The 24584-nt window shown below is 34.4% G+C and overlaps 1 protein-coding gene across 1 annotated transcript; it reads right to left on the reverse strand.

Moving 5' to 3' along the window:
- Positions 1–3450: 3450 nt before the first annotated feature.
- On the reverse strand, positions 3451–23349 carry LOC132721956 (CUB and sushi domain-containing protein 3-like; the record flags this gene model as incomplete). The annotated part of the gene is made up of 13 exons (XM_060706343.1): positions 23256–23349; positions 17800–17967; positions 17275–17442; positions 16473–16640; positions 13017–13178; positions 10497–10664; positions 9731–9898; positions 9167–9322; positions 7972–8139; positions 7084–7251; positions 4894–5061; positions 4249–4410; positions 3451–3621 (listed from the first exon to the last, which is right to left on the reverse strand). Coding segments are annotated over exons 1-13 (2086 nt in total), but the record flags the coding sequence as incomplete, so codon positions are not given.
- Positions 23350–24584: the final 1235 nt, after the last annotated feature.

Consider the following 24584-nt stretch of genomic DNA (forward strand, 5'->3'; position numbering starts at 1 on the left):
CCTTTAAAATTTTTTTCCAGCCAGTAGTTAAAGAAAATAGCACGGAAACGTTTATGCCTGTTTTTTAAACTCCCAATTATGGGGTAAAACCTGTTTTTTGCCCAAAAGGGCACAATAGCGTTTCCCCTTTTGGTTTTAAACCCAATAAGTTTTTAAACCCACAGTATTCGAGATGCAGGAATGATATTTTTAAATTCAAAATGCATACTACGGGGCCCAACCGATTAAAGTGTCTGCCCGGGAAAACAACAAATGCCATCTCCCTTGTATAAGTTTCCCCAAAAGTTTCATTAAAATTCCACCCAGTAGTTGAGAGAAGTGGGCCGAGAAACAATTTTTTCTCATATGCTCGCATAACTAATTTAAAGGGGCCGTAACCGATTTTAAAGGTCTGGGAAAGGCCAATATGCGATCTCCTTTTGGTATTGAAGATTCCCCATAAATTTTTCATTGTAATTCCAGCCAGTAGGTGAGAAGAAGTTACGCAAAGAAAACAATTTTCTCTATAATGCAAACTGAATAACTAATCAAGGGCCGTAACTCTGAGTTAACAGTGGTCGTACCGGAACCAGGGCAACAATATGCGCCCCTTTGGTATTCGAAGGTCCCATACAGTTTCATGAATTTCCAGCCTTTTAGTTTGCAGAGAGTAGCGCTGAAAACATTTACTCTATATCATACTGCCTAACTTACAAGGCCGTAAATCGAGTTATAAGTGTCTGACCGGGCCCCCCAAGCTACAATTAGCCAATCTCCCTTGGTATTTGGAAGGTTCCCCCAAAAATTTTTGGGTTGAATTCTAGGCAGTAGTTGCAGAGAAAGTAGTGCGGAAACGTTTTTTACTTTATGCAACTACATGAACGAATCAAGTGCCATAACTTTCTGAGTTAAAGGGTCTGACCCTTAATTGATGATTCCCATAAAGTTTCGTTGAATTCCAGCCAGTAGTTGCAGAGAACTACTCCGGAAACGAAATTTGGACGGACGGATGGACAACGCCAAAACTATATCCCCCTCCCGATTCCATCGGTGGGGGATAATAAACATTTTTTTTGTTAAAATCAAGCACACTATGATTTATACATAAAAAATGTAGATTCTTTTTCAAAACCTAGTCAACTACACAAATCAGGTTTCTTGGCCTAAAATGCATGCTTCTTTATCTGTATGGCAATAAGGGGCAGAACATAAGGTTTTTAGACTTATTATACACTGCAAGTGAGCAAAATATCACATAGGCTCTTAATTATTTCTCTTGAGGTAAGTGGCCTTTATATATGGCCACAATAAGATTATTCCGGAAAGCAATTTAAAACCTTAAAAAAATTCCCATTTTGGTTTAAACATAAAACTATTCAAAATATGCAAAGTATTATTTTTAAAAAATAAAGCTTCAAACCGGGTAAAATAGCTAAGGGGCTCTCCTTTTTAATTTTTTTTAATGAAGTTTCATTTTTAAGTTTGCAGGCATTTACTTTTTTCAAGCCAAAAATGAAAACCATTTTATCCCACCCTTTAGAATTTAAAAGGGCAGTAACATATGGGCAATTTGCATATCTTTTTCCAAAAAAAGATGAGGAAAAAAAAAAAAAATAATAAAAAAAATTACCACAAACGGGAAATTTTTTCACTCCACAGTCTTCATTGTACACCCAACCAGTTATCCAACAGAGAATCCCCAAGATCACGGTAAACATGCCTACAATGTACATTACACAAGTAGACAGTACCCATTTTAAAGGGGCTCCCATGTTGGGACAAGTTTCAAAAAAGGAAATGAAATATTTAAATAAGATATACTCCAAAAAAACTTAATATATTTATAATGGTTACGTTTTACATGGCACCAACACAGTAAAGGTCATACTGCAACTTTTCAGCTTTACTGGTGGAGGAAGTCTGCAATGACCCTCTGTGTATAATTTTCGGCAGAAACCGGCACCTGAGTAGAACCACTGACATTCCGTAAGCTAGCTGGAAAGCTTCCTCACATGAAAGAATCCAAAGTTGCTGTCAGGATTTGAACGCACAGTGGTAAGAGGCAAGTGGTTTGAAGTAAACAACCTTAAACTATATGAACATAGATGCCTAAAACTTAATATAGCTTTACACTTACCAGAAAGGAGAAATAAAACATTGATATTTACTGGGTATATCAAATACATATGCTTAGGACTTTAAACACTGTGGGCACTGTAGTAATAGTTATCTAAAATTGTAAATTGTTTATGACCCATGTTTGTATTTTTTTCCCGCATAAGTACGAAAAATGTCTTCTATACTGAAAAATTTCAATGAAACCTAAACAGAATCGAACATCAAGAAGTAATTTGATATTTTCAATACAGAAAATAAAATTGTTAAGTAAAATACAACAAGAGGGCCATGATGGCCCTGAAATCGCTCACCTGTATATAGGCCCCCGGGGAGGGGCCAATTTTAACCCAGGGGCTTTTATTTGAACAAACTTGTTAGACACCCATTTGAAGATGATTCATGATAAATATCTAAGCTCTAGCTCTTAGAAGATTTTTTTAAGTTTTTGCTATACACATATAGGGAAAAAACAATGACCCCCCCCCCCTTTGGCGGGCCAATTTGTCCCCAAGGCTTTTATTTGAACAAACTTTGTAGACACTCACTAGAAGGAAATTCATGCTTGATACCCAAACTTCTAGCTTTTTTGAGTTTTTTTAACAGAACATTTTTTTAAAGTTTTTACTATATACATAAAGGAAAATCAATGATCCCTGGGGCGGGGCCAATTTTAACCCAAGGCCCTTATTTGAACAAAAATGGTAGACACCCATTAGAAGATGTTTCATGCTAAATATCTTAGCTCTAAAGTATTTTTAAAGAAGATTTTTTAAGTTTTTACTATATACATAAAGGGAAAACAATGACCCCCTGGGGGGTGGCCAAATTTGACCCCAGGGCTTTTATTTTGAACAAACTTGGTAGACACCCACTAGAAGGATGTTCTATGCTAAATAGCTAAGCTCGTAGCTATTTGGGTTTTTTAAAAGAAGATTTTTAAGTTTTTACTTTATACAAATAAGGAAAATCAATGACCCCCCCCCCCCTCGGGCAGGGCCAATTTTAACCCCAAGGCATTTACTTGAACAAACTTGGTAAACACTCACTAGAAGATGTTTCATGCCAAATATCTAAGCTCTAGCTCTTTGGGTTTTTAAAAAAAGATATTTTAAGTTTTTTCTTTTGGTTGTCATGGCAACCAGAGTTCTGCTTGGAATTAAATACTTTGAACAATTTTTTAAGTTAACTACCAAAGGAACATTCCTGTGAAATTGGCTTAGTGATTTATGAGGAGATGTTATTTAAAGTAAAAGTTTACGAACGGACGCCGGACGAAAAGCGATCACAAAAGCTCACCATGTCACTTTGCAACAGGTAAGCTAAAAAAAAAAACCCCAGAATTTTATGACTCACCACATGTAACACTGCCTTGAAGTTCCCACTCGCCATTATTTCCACAGGTTATTTCTGCTGTTCCACTGATGGAAGAGCCAAGGTTACATGTTACCGTAACAACTGTTACCTCATTGTCGGTGGAATATGTCACAGATCCATTATCAGGAATGTTGAATGTGTTGCATTGAACTGAAGATCATATGTAGCTCATAAAGTTTAATTACAATTATATGAAAACTAGGCTTCATATTCTACACATCACAAACTGTTTTACTTTAAATAAAATAAAATTGTGTCTGCTTAATAAATATAAAACAGTTAGGTTATAATCAATTATGTATTATAAGCACATTCTAGTATGTATTACTTAGAATTCTTACAATAAATGAAAAGGTAAATAACAAGAGCTGTCTTTAACACACTCAACTATTTTCTATGCTTGACAATAAGAAAAGGGCATAACTCATTATGTTTTAGACATTTTTTTAATTAAGAAAAACTGGCAACATATTGTAAAGACAAAGAAATCAAACATTTGATTAATGAAACTGGCCTTTCATATTTCACTCATAAGCACATATTACAATTTGGACTGCACAATTACGATTTTCTATGGCATAGTGCATTTTAATGTAACAAAATGACAATAACTTTAAATTACTTCTTTTAAGCTCCTGAAATAGGAAACATTTTCTTGAAATTCAGGAAAACAACACACATTTTGGCATTGGATACATGACCAAATATCAGCCATCAAAATGGGCCAGAAAAAACCTTGAATGATATATTTAAAGAGAATATAATTTCAGTTCTCACCACAAGAAGGTACAGTTCCATTCCATCCTGTCCCATCTGTATTACACACGAGAGTAGCACTGCCAACCATAGTAAAACCAACATCACAAGAGAAGATAACTCTATCCCCTTCTGCTGACACTACAGCAGATCCATTTCCAGGCACATCCAAAAGGTCACAAACTATAATAACATATATCAATGACTCTGAAAAGTTACATTTTTATTGCATAGGCTTTGGGAGGTCATATAAGTTAAGGGCAAACAGATCTACCAATGAATGCTAGAAATTTTTTTTATTAAAAAGGGCTATGGGAAGTCATAACAATACATGTAAATCATAAATAGATCTACCAATTAATGCCAGAAATTATATTTTCATTAAAAGCGCTATATTTAGAAGTGGAAGTTCACACACAAAACTTACAAATTACACATTACAAATCCTAAACAATATTTCCTTTCTTGATATTACTTTTGTTGATGTGAATATAATTATTCTTATTATAACAGCACATTCAATAATATTTACTGTGCATTATAGGTCCCATATGATAAAATACATTAATAGCCTCTTAAATTAGATAAATGATCCTTAAATGTTGTGAATAGCAAAATGATAACAATTAAAATCATCAGATATTAATAATATATTGTATTACTCACTGCAAACAGGTTTTGATCCTGACCAGATACCAGCAGTGTCACAAGTTCTATTACTATCACCTACTAAATGATATCCCACAGCACATGTATATTGCACATATGTAGATGTACCACTGGTATCTACTGACATATCGCCACTGTTCATGTTTTTTAACGCCTCGCACGGAACTGAAATACATATATCCCTTTTAACATCTTAATTTATACATAATTCTAGTTTGATTGTATCTGAAGCTAAAACCTTAAAGACACACTCTGTAGTCTGTTCCTGGAACAAACCAGCACTGAGCAATGGGTGTAAAGTTAGCTGCTAAAGGAAACAACAGCTTGCCCCTGACAGAGTTTGAACCAATACAACAAGCCATTCTTAAACTACTTATCTTTAGATTATTTGTCCGATGCACTAACCACTTGGCCATGCTGCCACACTTCTTATTCAATTATCAACTTCTTATTCTTATATTTTAATACATAGTAACTTCTATCATAAAATAATTTCACATATTTAACCATTTAACATTTATCTGATTTTGTGTAATGAACTTAATGTCATACCTTTACTTTTGGAGTAGCTTATTGAGGAATTTTAAATTAAAAGAACTGAAAATGGCAACAGCATATTCTATTAAGTCTGCTAAGGGCAGTACTTTACGATGGATCTTCAAATTGTTGGACAATGTGCTATCAGGGTTGCCAGCATCATAGATAAATAAAATTCCCTGACTTTTCACTGACCAAATTAGGTTTTTCACTGACCAAAACTACCCCAAACTTAAACGGTCTCCACCTCCCCTACAGCCGTCCAATTCATCCCAGGACTTTTTTTTCCTTCTATAGCAGGGGCCATTATAGGACTGTTTCCCCAAAAAGAAATTCTTTAAAATCATGCAGTTTTCCCACAAAATAGAATTTACATCAAGTTTTTTCTTCCCCTTTTGCAAAATATACCATTAATTTATCCCCAACCTGTGAAAAAAAAAGCCCTGCACCCATAAGTTTTTTTATTGTTTTTTTTTAATGCTTTTAACAATATGTCAATAAAACATGCTTTATACATATAAGTTTGGTAGTTTTCTGTTCAGTAAAATGTTTTTTGATAAGATCAAGTCTGAAGCAAAACAATTATCTTGAGCTACAGAATACTGCCATAGCCAATATAATTAATAACAAGAGGGTCATGATGGCCCTGAAATTACTCATCTGAATATATAAAAACTCTCCATGAACAAGAATAATTTTGACCCCAGGGCTTTTATTTGAACAAAGTTGGTTAAAAACCCATTGGAAAATGTTTCATGCCGAATTTTAAGCTCTAGCTCTTTTGTTTTTTAAAAGAAGACTTTTTAGTTTTTACTATATATACATATTAGGAAAATCAATGAACCCCATGACTGGACAAGTTTTGACCCCAGGGCTTTTATTTTAACAAACTTGGTAGACACTTACTAAAAGATGTTTCATGCCAAATATCACAGCTCTACCTCTTTGTGTTTTTCAAAGAAGATTTTTTTTTGTTTTTTACTATGTACATAAAAGGAAAATCAGTAACCCCTGGGGTGGGGCTTATTTTGACCCAAGGACTATTTGAACAAACTTGGTAGACACACACTAAAAAAGGTTTCATGCTTAATATCTAAACTCTAGCTCTTTTGGGTTTGTTACAAGAATTTTTAAGTTTATATAAACATAGAAGGAAAATCAATGACCCCCTTGACTGAGCAAATTTTGACCCAATGGCTTTTATTTGTACAAAATTGGTAGACACTCACTGAAGATGTTACATGCTTAATATCTAAGCTCTAGCTCTTAAAGAGGTGAACATTGTTTTTTTCCAGTTTTTACTTCATACATATAAGGAAAATTCTTCAAAATTATTTTTCCCTGACTTTTCCCTGACTTTTTAGGATTTTTATTCTTCACTGACCAATTTTCAAAATTCCCTGACAATTCCCTGACCTTGAAAAAATATCAGATTTCCCTGACTTTTCAAGTCTGCTGGCAACCCTGGCTATTGTAGGTGCTATTCTTAAATTAAAAAATATTTGATGTCATAAAAGTAGCAATGTATTACTGCCACCCTCAGTTTAAATACAGTTGACAGTAATTTTAGCCTTTTTGAAAACTCTTCAAAGTGGAGGTAATGCATTGGTGGGAGGGGGGGCGCATACCTTAATATGAAAAAGTACAAACCACAAGATGGCTCAGAGAAATCCCAACTTCCAGATGATCTACATGACAACTGTTGAAAACCTTTCAAAGTGTAACCAACATTACATTGAAAATTAGCATATGTTACACTATTCATTGAGCCTAGAGTTACAATGCCATTGTCAGGACTTGAAACTGTCGCACAGGACACTGAAATATTGAAGCAAAAAGTCAGGTACAGGTAATTCATGTAAGAAATTGTTTGCAAAAAAATTTCACAACTAATTTCATTTGCTGTGTTTGATATCCTATTAAGCCTTAAAAGAACTCCACTGAGATCCAAAAACCTAAACATAAAATTTGAATCTCTTGATAGATCAAATTTGACACTTAAAACAGAAAGATTTGCAAAAGTTACTTAAGAAATATGCTCAGAATAAATAAAAAAAATCATATTTTTGTGCTATTTAAGCCGGATTTTAGTGTAACAGCATTGAAAGGCATTTAAATTTTTGATTATTTTTCACAATATGAATAATCAATCATTCTGGAAAATCGGAGGGAGCAAATTATCTGAAATTTTGCACATAAGCTATTGGTCTATACATACATCGAATGGAACAATTATCTTGAAAAATTATATCCAGTTATGTCACGTCAAAAAACCTCAGTAGAGTCCCTTTAATTAATTCAGATAATACAATACAATACATTATAATACAATAATTGAATCTTGTAATTTGTCAAAAAATACCAACAATATAGATTCAAACTTCAGTAACCATAGCTTTTAGCATTTAAGCATAAATCATAAAACAAATATTTCATAAAAAGTAGAAGAAAAAAACAACAACAACAGACTTACATCAATACAACACATGAATATGCATGTATGAATTCTCATTTTTGTTTATAACTAATTATTTTTACCACAAACAGCTGTAGAAAAATCCCATGTTCCATCAGAGCGACATTTCACTGTTCTGGTACCACTGATGGTGTATCCTGTTTCACAAGAAATTACAGCACTTGTTGACAGTCCATCAGTTTCCATAGAAACGTTACCCCCTGGTGGTGAATTTAATGATTCACAAGTAACTGAAAAGTAACAAGAAACATGGCAATGTCATGAAACAGAGCCACTGCAAGCAGGGGTCAAGGGTCATAGCATTTTCTTATTAACAGAATACTTTATTAGATAAATGTTACAAAAGGTCAAGGCAATATATTGGAATTTCTCAATATGATGATGTTTTAGTAACAGTGACCTTGACTCTAGGGTCCAAAAAAGCAATCCAAAGCCAACTGTCTCTGTATAAACTTGCTATACATCAAGTATAACTTTAATATCTCAAAACTAACTAAACTTTAATTATATACTGGAAACCACTAGACCTTGACCCGGAGTCAAAAAGCACTTTACATGAGCTTGCTTTATACCAAGTATGATAAGAACATTTTTTTATAATTCATTTATTGCCCTTTTTTTCATCTGCTGATTGTCATAAATTTTCAGTAATACTACTTTTTATAAAAGGGAAATAAAAGTTTAAAACAAAAATGAGGCTCAGAATGGCTTACCAGTATAATTCTCATTTGAGTACAAAGGATATAGAAGTTTGCCTAAACTGAAAGTTCATTTGTGTTCAAAGGAAATACAAGTCTGTCATAACCAAAAGCTCATTTGAATAAATAGGAGGTAAAAACAGCAATAAATAAGAGCTTCATTCAGTATAAAGGAAGAATACATCTGTAGTAAACAAAAGCTCATTTACAAACAAAGGAATAAGAAATCATCATAACCAAAAGCTCATTTAAGTGCAATGTATAACAAATTGTTATAACCAAGAGCTCATTTCAGTTCAAAGGAAGTACAAGTCTTAAATATTGAAGAGCTCATTGGAGCACAAAGGAAGCAAAAGTCTTTTGTGTCCAAAAGGAAGTCAGGTCCGTAATATTCAAGAGCTCTATGAAGCACAAAATTTGCACAAGTCTGTCATAACAAAGAGCTCATTTGTGAAGGAAGTACATGTGTGCACTAAACTAAATAAGAAGCGTTTCAGCGCAATGTAATGCCTATCTTAGTACAAATACAATATCTCCTATTTATTTTTGTTTAACATACCACATGTAGGGGCAGTCCCATTCCATCCTGTACTGTCATTGTTACACACTCTGATATATTCCCCATACAAGGTATATCCAGTATCACATGTGTATGTTGCTAGGTAACCATTACTAATTACATTACCATCAACAAGATTTGTAGGATCAGCACATACTAAAATAAATCAAAACTGGTACTTTTATAAAATGTTCATATCCAAGTAAGCAGTAAGTTTATATGTAGTTCCTAGTATTTTTTATAGGATATGGATGTCCTCACATTCCATTGTTGTCAGTCCACAAACAGTGTTACATCTAGAGCGATGGACTGACAAGGGCGTTTCTATATTCCCCATCCCAGCATCAAGTTTTAAGAGGGGGCATAAATACCGTGAAATCCATAAAATTGTTTAATTTCTATGTTGGTTTTTACTTCATTTTGAGCTTTTTATCATTCATTTTGTGCTTTGTATCAAAAATGCTTAACACATTATTTCAAAAGTTCTTGATGGTTATATATAGATGTTTAATGAAACAACTATTGTGATGTAAGAGTTAATGGTAGGTAAGTGGCAACACTCACCACATTCAGGTGTATTTGACGTCCATTGACCACTAGAATTACAGCTTCTCACTCCCTCTCCAACAAGAATATAACCTGTATTACAACTATAGGTAACTGTACTTTCTGTACCATTTGAGGAAATGGCGAAACTTCCACTAGAAGGTGCACTGATCTCTTCACAAGAAACTTGAAAAAGAAAGAAAAATTCAATAGGTTTTATGTATAAATGTGTTAAAGATATAAAATTTCTTTTTTCTGCAGTCAAATACCTATTCTATGCAAAGATTACACAAAATCAAAACAGTAAATCTATAAGACCTGCTTTCATTTCCCTTATTAAAATAATATGAAACATTTTTTTGAAGTAAAGAAATACATATCAAAATAATTACAGTATTAAAATTCAACTAAACTTATAACTACCGTGCTCACTATGTATCAACTTTTTTCAGTAAAGTTGTGTATAAAACGTAGGAAAAAAATCTCAAATTTGTGTCTGCAGACAGTGCACTCCACTTTTCTCTTGGATAGTTAAATAAAATCGAATATAGAAAAGGGGGCATATTTTGCAAAAAAAATATTTTATCATATGGCAATAAACATGCATACCAAGTTTGAAGTGAATGACTTTGAGAGTTTCTGAGAAAATGGACCTAAATGAAAAGTTTTCAAAAGCCAATGCCGATGTGAGGTTCAATTTTTAACAATAGATTCATTTTTTTTATTGAAAAGTGGAGCTTAAAAGCAAAAAAGTGTAATGATTACGATACAAATTATTAATTACCACAGGTAGGAACATTATTGCTCCAAACTCCATTCTCATTACAAGTTATCTGACTGTCTCCATTTAACGTGAAACCTGTCCCACATGTAAAATCTACCTGCGATGTTGAACCATTAGTTGAAGAAGAACTATCTCCATCTATAATATTGTCTACATCAATGCATTTCACTAAAAAAAAAAGGACAAAGTTGAAAATACAAATAATGACATAAGCGCATTTCATTCAGGAAGGTTAACATTTTCAAATGGTATTAGACTTTCAAGTCAGAACAACCAACATTTAAAACAAGAGCCATGTCAACATGGCCATCCCCCGCCGAATGTGTTTGCTCATGAAGAATGTATATGTAGTAGAGCAGAATAATTCCATTTTAAGAGGTCTTTTGGAAATGAAAACTGATGGCTATAGTGATTACAGGTTTGAAACCTTTGTGAATACTGATGGCTGAAAATAACAAAAAAATAATGCAGGGTAGGTTATCATTCTTGTGTGCTGCATCCCTCCTCAGTAAAATCTATCCACCTATGAAGTTTCAAGTTGATACCTCAAATACTTTTTGAGAAAAAAATTGAATTGAAAAATTAAGTATGAAAAATAACAAAGGGCAATAACTAAAAAATTATAAAAGGTAGAGTTATCATTCTTGTGCACTGCACACCTCCTGATTTGGATCTATGCACCTATGAAGTTTCATGTTGATATCTCATAAACCTTTTGAAATATGCTCTGGACAAAAATTAATTTTGAAAAATAACAAAGGGCAGTAACTAAACAATTATGCAGGGTAGAGTTATCATTCTTGTGCACAGCACTCCTCCTCAATGAGATCCATCCACCTATGAAGTTTCAAGTTGATACCTAAAATACTTTTGAGATTAGCTTCTTACAAAATAGTATGAAAAAATAACAAAGAGCAATAACACAAAAATTGTATAGGGAAGAGTTATCATTCTTGTGCACAGCATTCCTCCTCAATAAGATCTATCTACCTATGACATTTCATGTTGACATCTCAAACACCTTTGAGTTATGCTCCAATCAGGTGAAAAATTAGGTATGAAAAATAATAAAGGGCAATAACTCAAAAATTATGATAGGTAGAGTTATCAATCTTGTGCACTGCACCCCTCAATGAGATCCATCCACCTATGAAGTTTCATTTTGATATCTCAAAGGCCTTTTGAGTTATGCTCTGGACAAAAATTAATTTTGAAAAATAACAAAGGGCAATAACTCAAAAATTATGCAGGGTAGAGTTATCATTCTTGTGCACTGCACTCTTCCTCAATGAGATCCATCCACCTATGAAGTTTCAAGTTGATACCTCAAATACTTTTTGAGATAAGCTCTGGACAAAATAGCATGAAAAAGAACAAAGGGCAATAACTCAAAAATTGAATAGGGAAGAGTTATCATTCTTGCGCACAACATTCCTCCTCAATAAAATCTATCCACCTATGACATTTCATGTTGATATCTCAAACACTTTTTGAGGTATGCTCAACTCAGGGCAATAACTCAAAAATTATGCAGGGTAGAGTTATCATTCTTGTGCACTGCACTCCTCCTCAATGAGGTCTATCCACCTATGAAGTTTCAAGTTGATAACTCAAATACTTTTAGAGATATGCTCCGGACAAAAATGTGGGACGGAAGGACGGATGGACGAAAGGACGGAAAGTCGGACGGACGGAGACTATTTCTATATCCCCCGCCACCTTTTCGGCGGGGGATAATAAGAGCTGTCAACAGGACAGCAGTCTCAACTATTCTTAGTGCTTTATAGTATATTCTAGCACAACCCTAATTTTTTCCCTATTGAATATAGAAGAACCCAAAGTGTGTCTCATTATGCAACAAAAACACTGTTGACTTTCTATATTAAGACATGTGATGTAATCATTACACATGTGACGTAACCACTGAAAATGTGAAGCACTGAAAAAAAGTGCGGAAACATATCAAGCGCAATTTAGCTTAAATTCAGGTACGGCTGCATTTATTTGTTGATGTTGTGTTAGAATCAAAATTAAATATATCCAAATTGGTGATATATTGCTTGATAAAATCACTGTTTGTCGATCGGATGCGCATCATTACATCACTCGGGCGAGGCTTTCCTGATATGATTCCTCGACTCCAAACTTCAAACAGTGATTTTATTGAGCGATCAAATCACTGTTTGGAATATATTATTTCTTAAACAAGAGCATTGCAATAAATTATGTATAATTTTTTTAGTTCAAAAAGGGCAATAATTCTGTCAAAATCCATGTTAGATTTATGGGCCTTGGACAGTGAGTTTTTTATTATACTTTCGAAAAAGTCTGTGAAGTTTCAACCTATTCCCTTTCAGTAGTTACAGAGATACCAACTTGCATGCACAATCTTAACCAAAGTGATGCCAATGCAGGGTTCAGTTCAATAGCTATCACAATTCTTTGATTAATCGAGCTACCAAAATTGCTGCTCAAAGAATATATAACAAACTGCATAACAGCGTAAAATGGAAGTTTTACCACAAGATGGTTCAGTTCCCAGCCACCCTTGCCCAGTGTTACTACACTGTCTAGATATTTCTCCATCCAGGGAATATCCTACTGAACAGCTATATGTCACAACGGTACCATCAGAGGAAAATGACAGTGCTGCATTCACAGGTGTTGCTGGTGAATCACAAACTAAAAATAATAAAAATATTTGTTTGAATTCTGGAAAGGATAGGTATAAGACTACTGCCAATTGTGTACTTTACTTAATCAAAAGTAATAAAACAAATTTACAATTGATTGTGTTCTGTTTTCAGAATTTGTCTTGAACTGCATTCAATGTTATATTGTTCATTTTGGTCTTATTGACTAATGAAAAGTTTTATACATATTTGTTAGAACAATAATCTTCACAAAATTTACTGATTTTATAATACTGCACACTTTTAAATCACATTATGCCTCACATAAAAATATTATTTTCTTTCCTTCTTTAAAGGCAGATTATGCCTCAGATATGAATATTATTTTCTTTCCTTCTTTAAAGGCACATTATGCCTCAGGTACAAATATTATTTTCTTTCCTTCTATAAAGGCACAAGAATATTATTTTCCTCTTTAAAACTAGAACTATCACTAAATGTGATTAATACCCCCACAAGACTGCTTCGGAAATGAGGATGTTACTAGTAACAGAATACCTTGTAAAAGAATTGAAATATAGAGTTATGGTTGTGGGCAATTAAAGATAGTTGTGGTTCTTGTATATTGCATTTCCTTTCAATGTGGTTGACCATTGAAGAAGTTTTATTGATTTACTCTGTAATAAGTCCAGAAATACAAAGAAAAGGAACAAAGGGCAAAAACTCTATAAATACTGAAGATGGAGTTATAGTTCTTGTGCACTGCACTTCCTCCCTCTTTTTGTGCTTGACCATTGTATGAAGTTGTTTTGAATTTCAACCAGTACGTTTAAAGTTATGCTCCAGACAAGGAAAAGTATCAAAGGGCAGTAACTCTATATTTTGTAAAAATGGAGTTATGGCTCTTATGCACTGCACTTCCTTTTAATGTCCTTGACAACTGTATGAAGTTGAATTGAATTCCAAACAGTAGTTTTCAAGTTATGCTCTGGAAAAGGAAAAGTAACAAAGGGCAATAACTCTGTAATTTGTCAAGATGGAGTTATGGTTCTTGTGCACTCCACTTCCTCTCAATGTGCTTGACCATTGTATGAAGTTATATTGAATTCCAACCCATTAGTCTTCAAGTTATGCTCCGGACAAAAAAAAGCAATGGAAAAGTAACAAAGGGCAGTAACTCTGTAATTAGTCAAGATGGAGTTATGGTTCTTGTGCACTGCACTTCCTCTCAATGTGCTTGACCATTGTATGAAGTTATAATGAATTCCAACAATTAGTCTTCAAGTTATACTCCGGACAAAAGAAAGCAATGGAAAAGTAACAAAGGGCAATAACTCTGTAATTACTTTAGATAGAAATATGGTTCTTATGCACTGCACTTCCCCTTACTGTGTTTGACAATTGTATGAAGTTGTTTTGAATTCCAACCAGTAATTTTCAAGTTATGCCCCGGACAAGGAAAAGTAACAAAGGGCAATAACTCTGTAATTAGTCAAGACAGAGTTATGGTTCTTGTGCACTGCACTTCCTCTCAATGTGCTTGACCATTGTATGTAGTTATATTGAATTCCAACCATTAGTCTTCAAGTTATGGTCCGGACAAAAGAAAGCAATGGAAAAGTAACAAAGGGCAATAACTCTGTAATTACTTTAGATAGAGTTATTGTTCTTGTGCACTGCACTTCCCCTTATTGTGTTTGACAATTGTATGAAGTTGTTTTGAATTCCAACCAGTAGTGTTCAAGTTATGCCCCGGACAAGGAAAAGTAATAAAGGGCAATAACTCTGTAATTAGTCAAGATAGAGTTATGGTTCTTGTGCACTGCACTTCCTCTCAATGTGCTTGACCATTGTATGTAGTTATATTGAATTCCAACCATTAGTCTTCAAGTTATGGTCCGGACAAAAGAAAGCAATGGAAAAGTAACAAAGGGCAATAACTCTGTAATTACTTTAGATAGAGTTATGGTTCTTGTGCACTGCACTTCCCCTTATTGTGTTTGACAATTGTATGAAGTTGTTTTGAATTCCAACCAGTAGTTTTCAAGTTATGCCCCGGACAAGGAAAAGTAACAAAGGGCAATAACTCTGTAATTAGTCAAGATAAAGTTATGGTTCTTGTGCACTGCACTTCCTCTCAATGTGCTTGACCATTGTATGTAGTTATATTGAATTCCAACCATTAGTTTTCAAGTTATGGTCCGGACAAAAGAAAGCAATGGAAAAGTAACAAAGGGCAATAACTCTGTAATTACTTTAGATAGAGTTATGGTTCTTGTGCACAGCACTTCCCCTTATTGTGTTTGACAATTGTATGAAGTTGTTTTGAATTCCAACCAGTAGTGTTCAAGTTATGCCCCGGACAAGGAAAAGTAACAAAGGGCAATAGCTCTGTAATTAGTCAAGATAGAGTTATGGTTCTTGTGCACTGCACTTCCTCTCAATGTGCTTGACCATTGTATGTAGTTATATTGAATTCCAACCATTAGTCTTCAAGTTATGGTCCGGACAAAAGAAAGCAATGGAAAAGTAACAAAGGGCAATAACTCTGTAATTACTTTAGATAGAGTTATGGTTCTTGTGCACTGCACTTCCCCTTATTGTGTTTGACAATTGTATGAAGTTGTTTTGAATTCCAACCAGTAGTTTTCAAGTTATGCCCCGGACAAGGAAAAGTAACAAAGGGCAATAACTCTGTAATTAGTCAAGATAGAGTTATGGTTCTTGTGCACTGCACTTCCTCTCAATGTGCTTGACCATTGTATGTAGTTATATTGAATTCCAACCATTAGTCTTCAAGTTATGGTCCGGACAAGGAAAATGCAACGGACGTCTGGACCGACCGACCGACCGCCCGACCGACCAACCGACCACCGGGTGACTCCTATATACCCCCCCAAACTTCGTTTTTGGGGGTATAAAAAGTAAACATGAGTTTTATAATGTTCAAATAATGGTTTAAGACTAGATGCATATCACCTGGAGAAGAGCTCTAGATGGGAATTTATTTGTCATAAAAGTAGCAAAATGTAAACATAGTAAAATTTTGACTTCCATACAAAATACTACACAACTACATAACTATAATGGTGTTAATTGCTTAAAAGCAACAGAAGCAAAATACCGGTTCCAGTATTTGACCAATGAATATTTTTTTTGAAACTTTAACAGGACACTAAAAACCAATTGATTTTCTAATAAAATGAAAGCATTTCTGGGACAAGATGGGCCTTTAAAATAATAATTATAAAGTTATGTTAATAGTAAACTTAATATTTATGTAAATTTATTATAATTAGTTTTTGTATTTATGTAAATTTATTATAATTATTTCATAACTTACCACATGCTGGCAAAGACCCATTCCAACTTCCATCAGACTGGCACTGAATGACAGAGTTGCCTACAAGATGATAGCCACTGATGCATGAAAACACAACATATGAAAATAATCCATCTGTAAAATTGTGCCTGTTTCCATTAGCTGGTGTCAACACCTCTTCACATGTGACTGAAATAAAGGATACGTCAATAAATATCACTTTATTATTCTTACAATATGCTTGGAATAAAACAGCAATAAACCATCTAGAAATATACAAATATCTGCCAGAAGCGTATTTCAATGTCATTATATTTAAATTCTCACAAGATTTGTTTTCACTGACTTCAATAAACTAAGCTTGAATTAATTTAGTCTGTATAAAATCCGGTTTCTATAAATCATTAGATGAATTAAGGTTAAGGTTATGTCTTAAATTGGGAGCTCTTATCTGGGTTTGAAAACTTTAAAATCTTATAATTATAATAGTATTCATGTTTATATTGTATAAAGGTAACTCAATTAAATATTGCCACATCCTTGCAGTTATAGTATTATGGTGGAGGAAGACCTCAGTTGCCCTTCCGTGCATTATTTCAGGCTTGAACGGGTACCTGCGTAGAACCACCGAAGTTCCGTAAGGTAGCTGGATACTTCCTCACATGAAAGAATTCAAAGTTCCTGTCAGGATTTGAACCCACAGCAGTGAGCGGCATAAATTAATTGTTAAAGCATTATTCATGTTTCTATTGTAAAAAGGTAACCAACTTGATTGAATATTGCCACATCATTGCAGTTAAAGTATAATTCATGTTAAGTGTACCACAGTCTGGTGGGCTTGAACTCCAGCTTCCATCCTCTTGGCATGTCACCTCATTCTGACCACTTAAACTGTAGCCTAGATCACACTCATATGCTTTACTGGTTGTATGTCCATCTGTGCTTGTTGTTGTTGTTCCATTTGCAATATCTGCTATATTTTCACAGGTTACTAAAAATGTATAAAATATTAGGAACTATGAGGACTGTGCAATTGATTACAACAAAATTACCATACAGTGAAACATATCTAACATTATAACTGAATATTATTTCACAAGATATCAACTCAATTTTTTGAAGGGGTTAAAAAATTTGATCAGAACAGAGGAATAAGAGAATTGCTTTGCTGAAGAACTGGTTGAGATCTTCTAGGGACCAATATTCTAAGAAATCGAGTTTTGATAAAATATTGCTGTTTTGAAAACCAGTTATCTTTTACAAGCTGGATCTACCAGATTCTTAAAAGGTGTAGGTTTTGATAAAAGATGTGTTTGCATTTGAAACTTGTTACCATCTCCTAACTTACCACATTCTGGAAATGTAGATAACCATACTCCATCACTACCACACTGGACAGATGTATCTCCCTTAATACTGTATCCAGAATCACATGTAAACTCAACTGTTGATGTGACTCCATCAGTTTCCATAGAAACAGATCCATCTGCAACTGGTGGAACTGAGCCACAACTGACTGCAACACAAAAACAAGAGCTGTCGGTAGGACAGCAACGCTTGACTATTCTTAGTGCTTGATAGTAAAAAAATGCTTGATACAGTTACCACCTCCTGTTTACAGGTTGGGGTCATGATGATGAACAAGTGTGCAAAGTTTCAAAGCCATATGTCAATGGACTTTGAAAATATTTGAACTAGTACAAAAACTTTAACGTAAATTCTATGTCGAAAAAGGGGGATAATTCTGTCAAAATGCAAAGCCATATGTCTATGGACTTTGAAAATATTTATACTATTACAAAAACTTGAACGTAAATTCTAAGTTGATAAAGGGGCATAATTCTGTCAAAATGCTTGATAGAGTTACCTCCTCCTGTCTACAGGTTGGGGTCATGATGGTGAACAAGTGTGCAAAGTTTCAAAGCCATATGTCAATGGACTTTGAAAATATTTGAACTATTACAAAAACTTTAACGTAAATTCTAAGTCGAAAAAGGGGGATAATTCTGTCAAAATTCAAAGCCATATGTCAATGGACTTTGAAAATATTTGAACTATTACAAAAACTTTAACGTAAATTCTAAGTTGATAAAGGGGCATAATTCTGTCAAAATGCTTGATAGAGTTACCTCCTCCTGTCTACAGGTTGGGGTCATGATGGTGAACAAGTGTGCAAAGTTTCAAAGCCATATGTCAATGGACTTTGAAAATATTTGAACTATTACAAAAACTTTAACATAAGTGGTTACGCCGACGCCGACGCTCGGGTGACTACAATAGCTCTACTTATTCTTATCGAATAGTCGAGCTAATAACATTTCATGATGTATAGCAAATGTAATAAAATGGTTTTATATTTTAAAATTCAATACTAGACTCAAATTAAACTATCAAAATTTTAACAAAAGCCACTCCAAGCTTGGGCCACACTCTTTCTTATGTCTAAAGTCCAATACATCGGACCTAAAATATTGTAGTAAAGAACTTATAGAAAACATAATTTTATTGTACAAAATATAACTCAAATTTTATATTTGACCTTGATAATCAAGGTCAAAATTAAATACAATAAGCCAAGTAAGTACATGTACTAAGGAAGCAAGGAGAGGCTTTATTAATCAATGGTTCATATTTTGTTTCCCTATCTTCCATGTGGGCCTCTCAGAAAAAAACAAACATTATTTACAATCTGTAGTAACATAGCCTTGCTGTAGGACAAAGTAGAAAAATGGGTCAAAGACAGAAAAGGCCGGGTTGCATTTGTACACCAAATATCATGAGGCTGTGATGTTACGAAAAAAAATTTCCACTGACCCATTAATGTCGAAAATATAATTCAGTAGGTTAAAAGGAAGTGGATTAGCTACACACCTAAAATCGAATCCCACAGTATGGGACCATGTGTCAATGCTGCATGCCAAATATCAAGAGGCTGTGTTAAGTAGTTGCTGAGAAAACTGTTACGAAAATTTCCTACCATTGACCATTAATGTCGAAAAATCTAACTAATTTAACTAAGTGGATAACAGGAAGTGGATGAGCGACAGACCTGAAATCAAATCCCACAGTATGGGACCATGTGTCAATGCTGTATGCCAAATATCAAGAGGCTGTGATAAGTAGTTGCTGAGGAAACTGTTACGAAAATTTCCTAGCATGGACCATTAATGTCGAAAAATCTAACTAATTGAACTAAGTGGATAAACAGGAAGTGGATGAGCAACAGACCTGAAATCAAATCCCACAGTATGGGACCATGTGTCAATGCTGTATGCCAAATATCAAGAGGCTGTGATAAGTAGTTGCTGAGAAAACTGTTACGAAAATTTCCTACCATTGACCATTAATGTTAAAAATCTAACTAATTTAACTAAGTGGATAAACAAGAAGTGGAATGAGCGACAGACCTGAAATCAAATCCCACAGTATGGGACCATGTGTCAATGCTGTATGCCAAATATCAAGAGGCTGTGATAAGTAGTTGCTGAGGAAACTGTTACGAAAATTTCCTAGCATGGACCATTAATGTCGAAAAATCTAACTAATTGAACTAAGTTGATAAACAGGAAGTGGATGAGCGACAGACCTGAAATCCAATCCCACGGTATGGGACCATGTGTCAATGCTGTATGCCAAATATCAAGAGGCTGTGATAAGTAGTTGCTGAGAAAACTGTTACGAAAATTTCCAAGCATTGACCATTAATGTCAAAAAATCTAACTAATTTAACTAAGTGGATAAACAGGAAGTGGATGAGCGACAGACCTGAAATCAAATCCCACAGTATGGGACCATGTGTCAATGCAGTATGCCAAATATCGAGAGGCTGTGATAAGTAATTGCTGAGAAAACTGTTACGAAAATTTCCTACCATTGACCATTAATGTTGAAAAATCTAACTAATTTAACTAAGTGGATAAACAGGAAGTGGATGAGCGACAGACCTGAAATCAAATCCCACAGTATGGGACCATCTGTCAATGCTGTATGCCAAATATCAAGAGGCTGTGATAAGTAGTTGCTGAGAAAACTGTTACGAAAATTTCCTACCATTGACCATTAATGTCGAAAAATCTAACTAATTTAACTAAGTTGATAAACAGGAAGTGGATGAGCGACAGACCTGAAATCAAATCCCACAGTATGGGACCATCTGTCAATGCTGTATGCCAAATATCAAGAGGCTGTGATAAGTAGTTGCTGAGAAAACTGTTACGAAAATTTCCAAGCATTGACCAAAAATGTTTAAAAATCTAACTAATTGAACTAAGTGGATAAACAGGAAGTGGATGAGCGACAGACCTGAAATCCAATCCCACAGTATGGGACCATGTGTCAATGCTGTATGCCAAATATCAAGAGGCTGTGATAAGTAGTTGCTGAGAAAACTGTTACGAAAATTTCCAAGCATTGACCATTAATGTCAAAAAATCTAACTAATTTAACTAAGTGGATAAACAGGAAGTGGATGAGCGACAGACCTGAAATCGAATACCAGGGTATGGGACCATGTGTCAATGCTGTTTGCCAAATATCAAGAGGCTGTGATAAGTAGTTGCTGAGAAAACTGTTACGAAAGTTTTTCCGCCGCCCGCCCGGACGCCCGCCCGCCGCCCAACATTCACCATCAGGGTTTTACATCTCTTTGAAATTTTAGGGGTCCAGTGGATGCACAGCCTAGAAAAGTAGGGGTCCAGGCCTGAATTTTAGGGGTCCAAAATTATATTCACTATAAAAGACTATGAAGACCTCTCTATTTAGCTTAAAATCATTTATTTACCCTGTGAGAAATATGCATGTATATTGTACTGTTTTCATAAGAAGTATATGATTTCAATATCTTTTATCACTAGGTTTTTTTTAGAGCCCTTTACAAATAATATCATGTGCTATTTCCAAGGCTTATTAGTCTTTGTGTGCTGGAATGTCAAGTTTTAGTGCATATTTTGTTATTGATAAGGTGATTACACCAACAGACTGAAAATTTGCATTGATCTATTTGTAAATATTTTAGCTGAACTAGTGAACACACAATAGGTATCTTTACAGACCAGTCAGCTAAATATGTTGCGTTTTTAAAAAATATCATATAACAAAAGGGCCGACGAAACCGCTTTTGCACCTCCTCATAAGTTAAGTTCGCCAAAACAATTATATTTATAACACCAATGATAATAACATACCCAGTGACTTAATTTCTTTAACACTGATAAAGTTTGCAAAAAACACTGCTTTTTTTTCATTATTGCCGTTCATGTACAAAATACATTCGCCGAACTGGTAGATCGACATTGGATACGCTAACCAATAGTAATTGCTTGTTATAAATAGTCCGTCTAAATAAAGCAACAGAAAAACCAAAAACAGCTACCTAAAATAGATTTTACGGTAAACGTCATCAGTTACTGTTAGCTTGCACGATAAACGTCATTAGTTTCCTGCAGCGGGCACTTGCAAAGAGCATGCGCAGTAGATTTCAATTATGTTAAACTTCCGAAATAAACAAATGCAAGCATTTTCTGCATGCTGTATTAGATTTTAAATGGAATTTTGTGATCTTCGAGAAGAAAGAGATAAAATCATGTCGGGTCAGAAACAATAATTTCTATTGTCTGAGGATTATTTTTGTGCGTACACTTGGACGCAATTGGATAACGTATATGCGTACATGTCAAAATTTATGCGTATAGGGACGCAGAATTCTGCGTCCCGTAAAACCCTGCACCATACTATAACCCGGGTTTGCACCAGTGCAACCCGGCCAAAAATGGGTCAAAGACAGAAAAGGCCAGGTTGCATTTGTACACCAAATATCATGAGGCTGTGATGTTACGAAAAAAAATTTTCCATTGACCCATTAATGTCGAAAATTTCATTCAGTAGGTAAACAGAAAGTGGATTAGCTACACACCTAAAATCAAATCCACAGTATGGGACCATGTGTCAATGCTGTATGCCAAATATCAAGAGGCTGTGATTAGTAGTTTCTGGGAAAAATGTTAACGAAAATTTCCTACCATTGACCATTAATGTGAACAGGAAGTGGATGAGCTGCAGACTTGAAATTCGAATCCCACAGTATGGGACCATGTGTCAATGCTGCATGCCAAATATCAAAGGCTGTGATAAGTAGTTGCTGAGAAAACTGTTACGAAAATTTCCTACCATTGACCATTAATGTCAAAAAATCTAACTAATTTAACTAAGTGGATAAACAGGAAGTGGATGAGCGACAGACTTGAAATCGAATCACACAGTATGGGACCATGTGTCAATGCTGCATGCCAAATATCAAGAGGCTGTGATAAGTAGTTGCTGAGAAAACTGTTACAAAAACTTCCTACCATTGACCATTAATGTCAAAAATTCTAACTAATTTAACTAAGTTGATAAACAGGAAGTGGATAGGCGACAGACCTGAAATCAAATCCCACAGTATGGGACCATGTGTCAATGCTGTATGCCAAATATCAAGAGGCTGTGATAAGTAGTTGCTGAGAAAACTGTTACGAAAGTTTTTTTCCCCGCCCGCCCACCGCCCGCCCGCCGCCCAACATTCACCATACAAACCCGGGTTTGCACCAGTGCAACCCGGCCAAAAATCTATTTTAGCCCTCAGGGACCTTGCCTTCAACAAATCAACCTAAACACAAACATCTTTCCTTCAATGATAGAAAACCATGCAAGATACCAAACACTCAAAAACAGGAAGTACACATGTTTATGGCAACAGAGCAGATTGAAGGAAAACAAAGCAACTGAGTGATCCTTGAAAACATTTTTTGGGGAAGCATTATTACTTACCACAAGTTGTGTCATTAATTTGACCAGCCTTTATAGTCATTTTGACAGGTGATATTGGCTGTACCATACAAATGTATAACCTGGGGAGCATGTGTACATTCCATCATACCATCAACCAGACAACAAGAACATCACCATCACTTGATTGAAGCGGGAAAATTTGCAAACTGTAAATGCGGATATTCAAATAATTACAACGAACTTCAATGTAATCCCTGTGAAGAAAAAACGTCCCTGTGGATTAAATAGGCCTGGGTTTTTTTAAACATCGTTTCAGACCCCCTTGTTTTTCATTTTCAATTACATTAACATTAGTTATGGGTTTGAGCTTTAAATAACTAACAATAGGTAACTTAAATACTGGTAACAATATGGCAAACTTAAATAACTAAAAAAAGGTAAGCTTAAATATGATTACATATATGGGGAAAGGCTTAAACACTGAACAATATTGGTAAGCTTAAATAACTGAACAAAGAACTTTAAATACGATATAATAAAGGTAAGCTTAAAATACTGGTACAAAATATGGAAAGCTTAAAAAAACTAATACAATAGGGTTTTCTTAAACACGGGTCAAAATGGTAAAAAAACGAATCAATGGGAAAATTAAAAAACTATATAATATGGTATGCTTTAATACTGATACAATATGGTAAGATTAAATGCTGATACAATATGATAAGCTTAAATACTGATACAATATGGAAAGCTTAAACACTGATACAATATGGAAACCTTAAACACTGAAACAATATGGTAAGCTTAAACACTTATACAATATGGTAAGATTAAATGCTGATACAATATGGTAAGCTTAAATACTGATACAATATGGTAAGCTTAAATACTGATACAATATGGGAAGCTTAAACACTGATACAATATGGTAAGCTTAAACACTTATACAATATGGTAAGATTAAATGCTGATACAATATGGTAAGCTTAAATGCTGATACAATATGGTAAGCTTAAATACTGATACAATATGGAAACCTTAAACACTGAAACAATATGGTAAGCTTAAACACTTATACAATATGGTAAGATTAAATGCTGATACAATATGGGAAGTTAAACACTGATACAATATGGTAAGCTTAAACACTTATACAATATGGTAAAGATTAAATGCTGATACAATATGGTAAGCTTAAATACTGATACAATATGGTAAGCTTAAATACTCATACAAGCTTGTCATAATTTCTTATTTTAGCATTCAATTTCTTTTGTTAGCAATCAACAATTTTTCTTGCAGTTTCCAAATTTATGACATATATGTTGCTGAAGAAAAAGAGTAAAAAAATATTGTTCATACTACAAA

This window comes from Ruditapes philippinarum, unplaced genomic scaffold (assembly GCF_026571515.1).
Source record: "Ruditapes philippinarum isolate M1 unplaced genomic scaffold, ASM2657151v2 ctg10480_1_1_1_1, whole genome shotgun sequence".
NCBI lineage: Eukaryota > Metazoa > Mollusca > Bivalvia > Venerida > Veneridae > Ruditapes > Ruditapes philippinarum.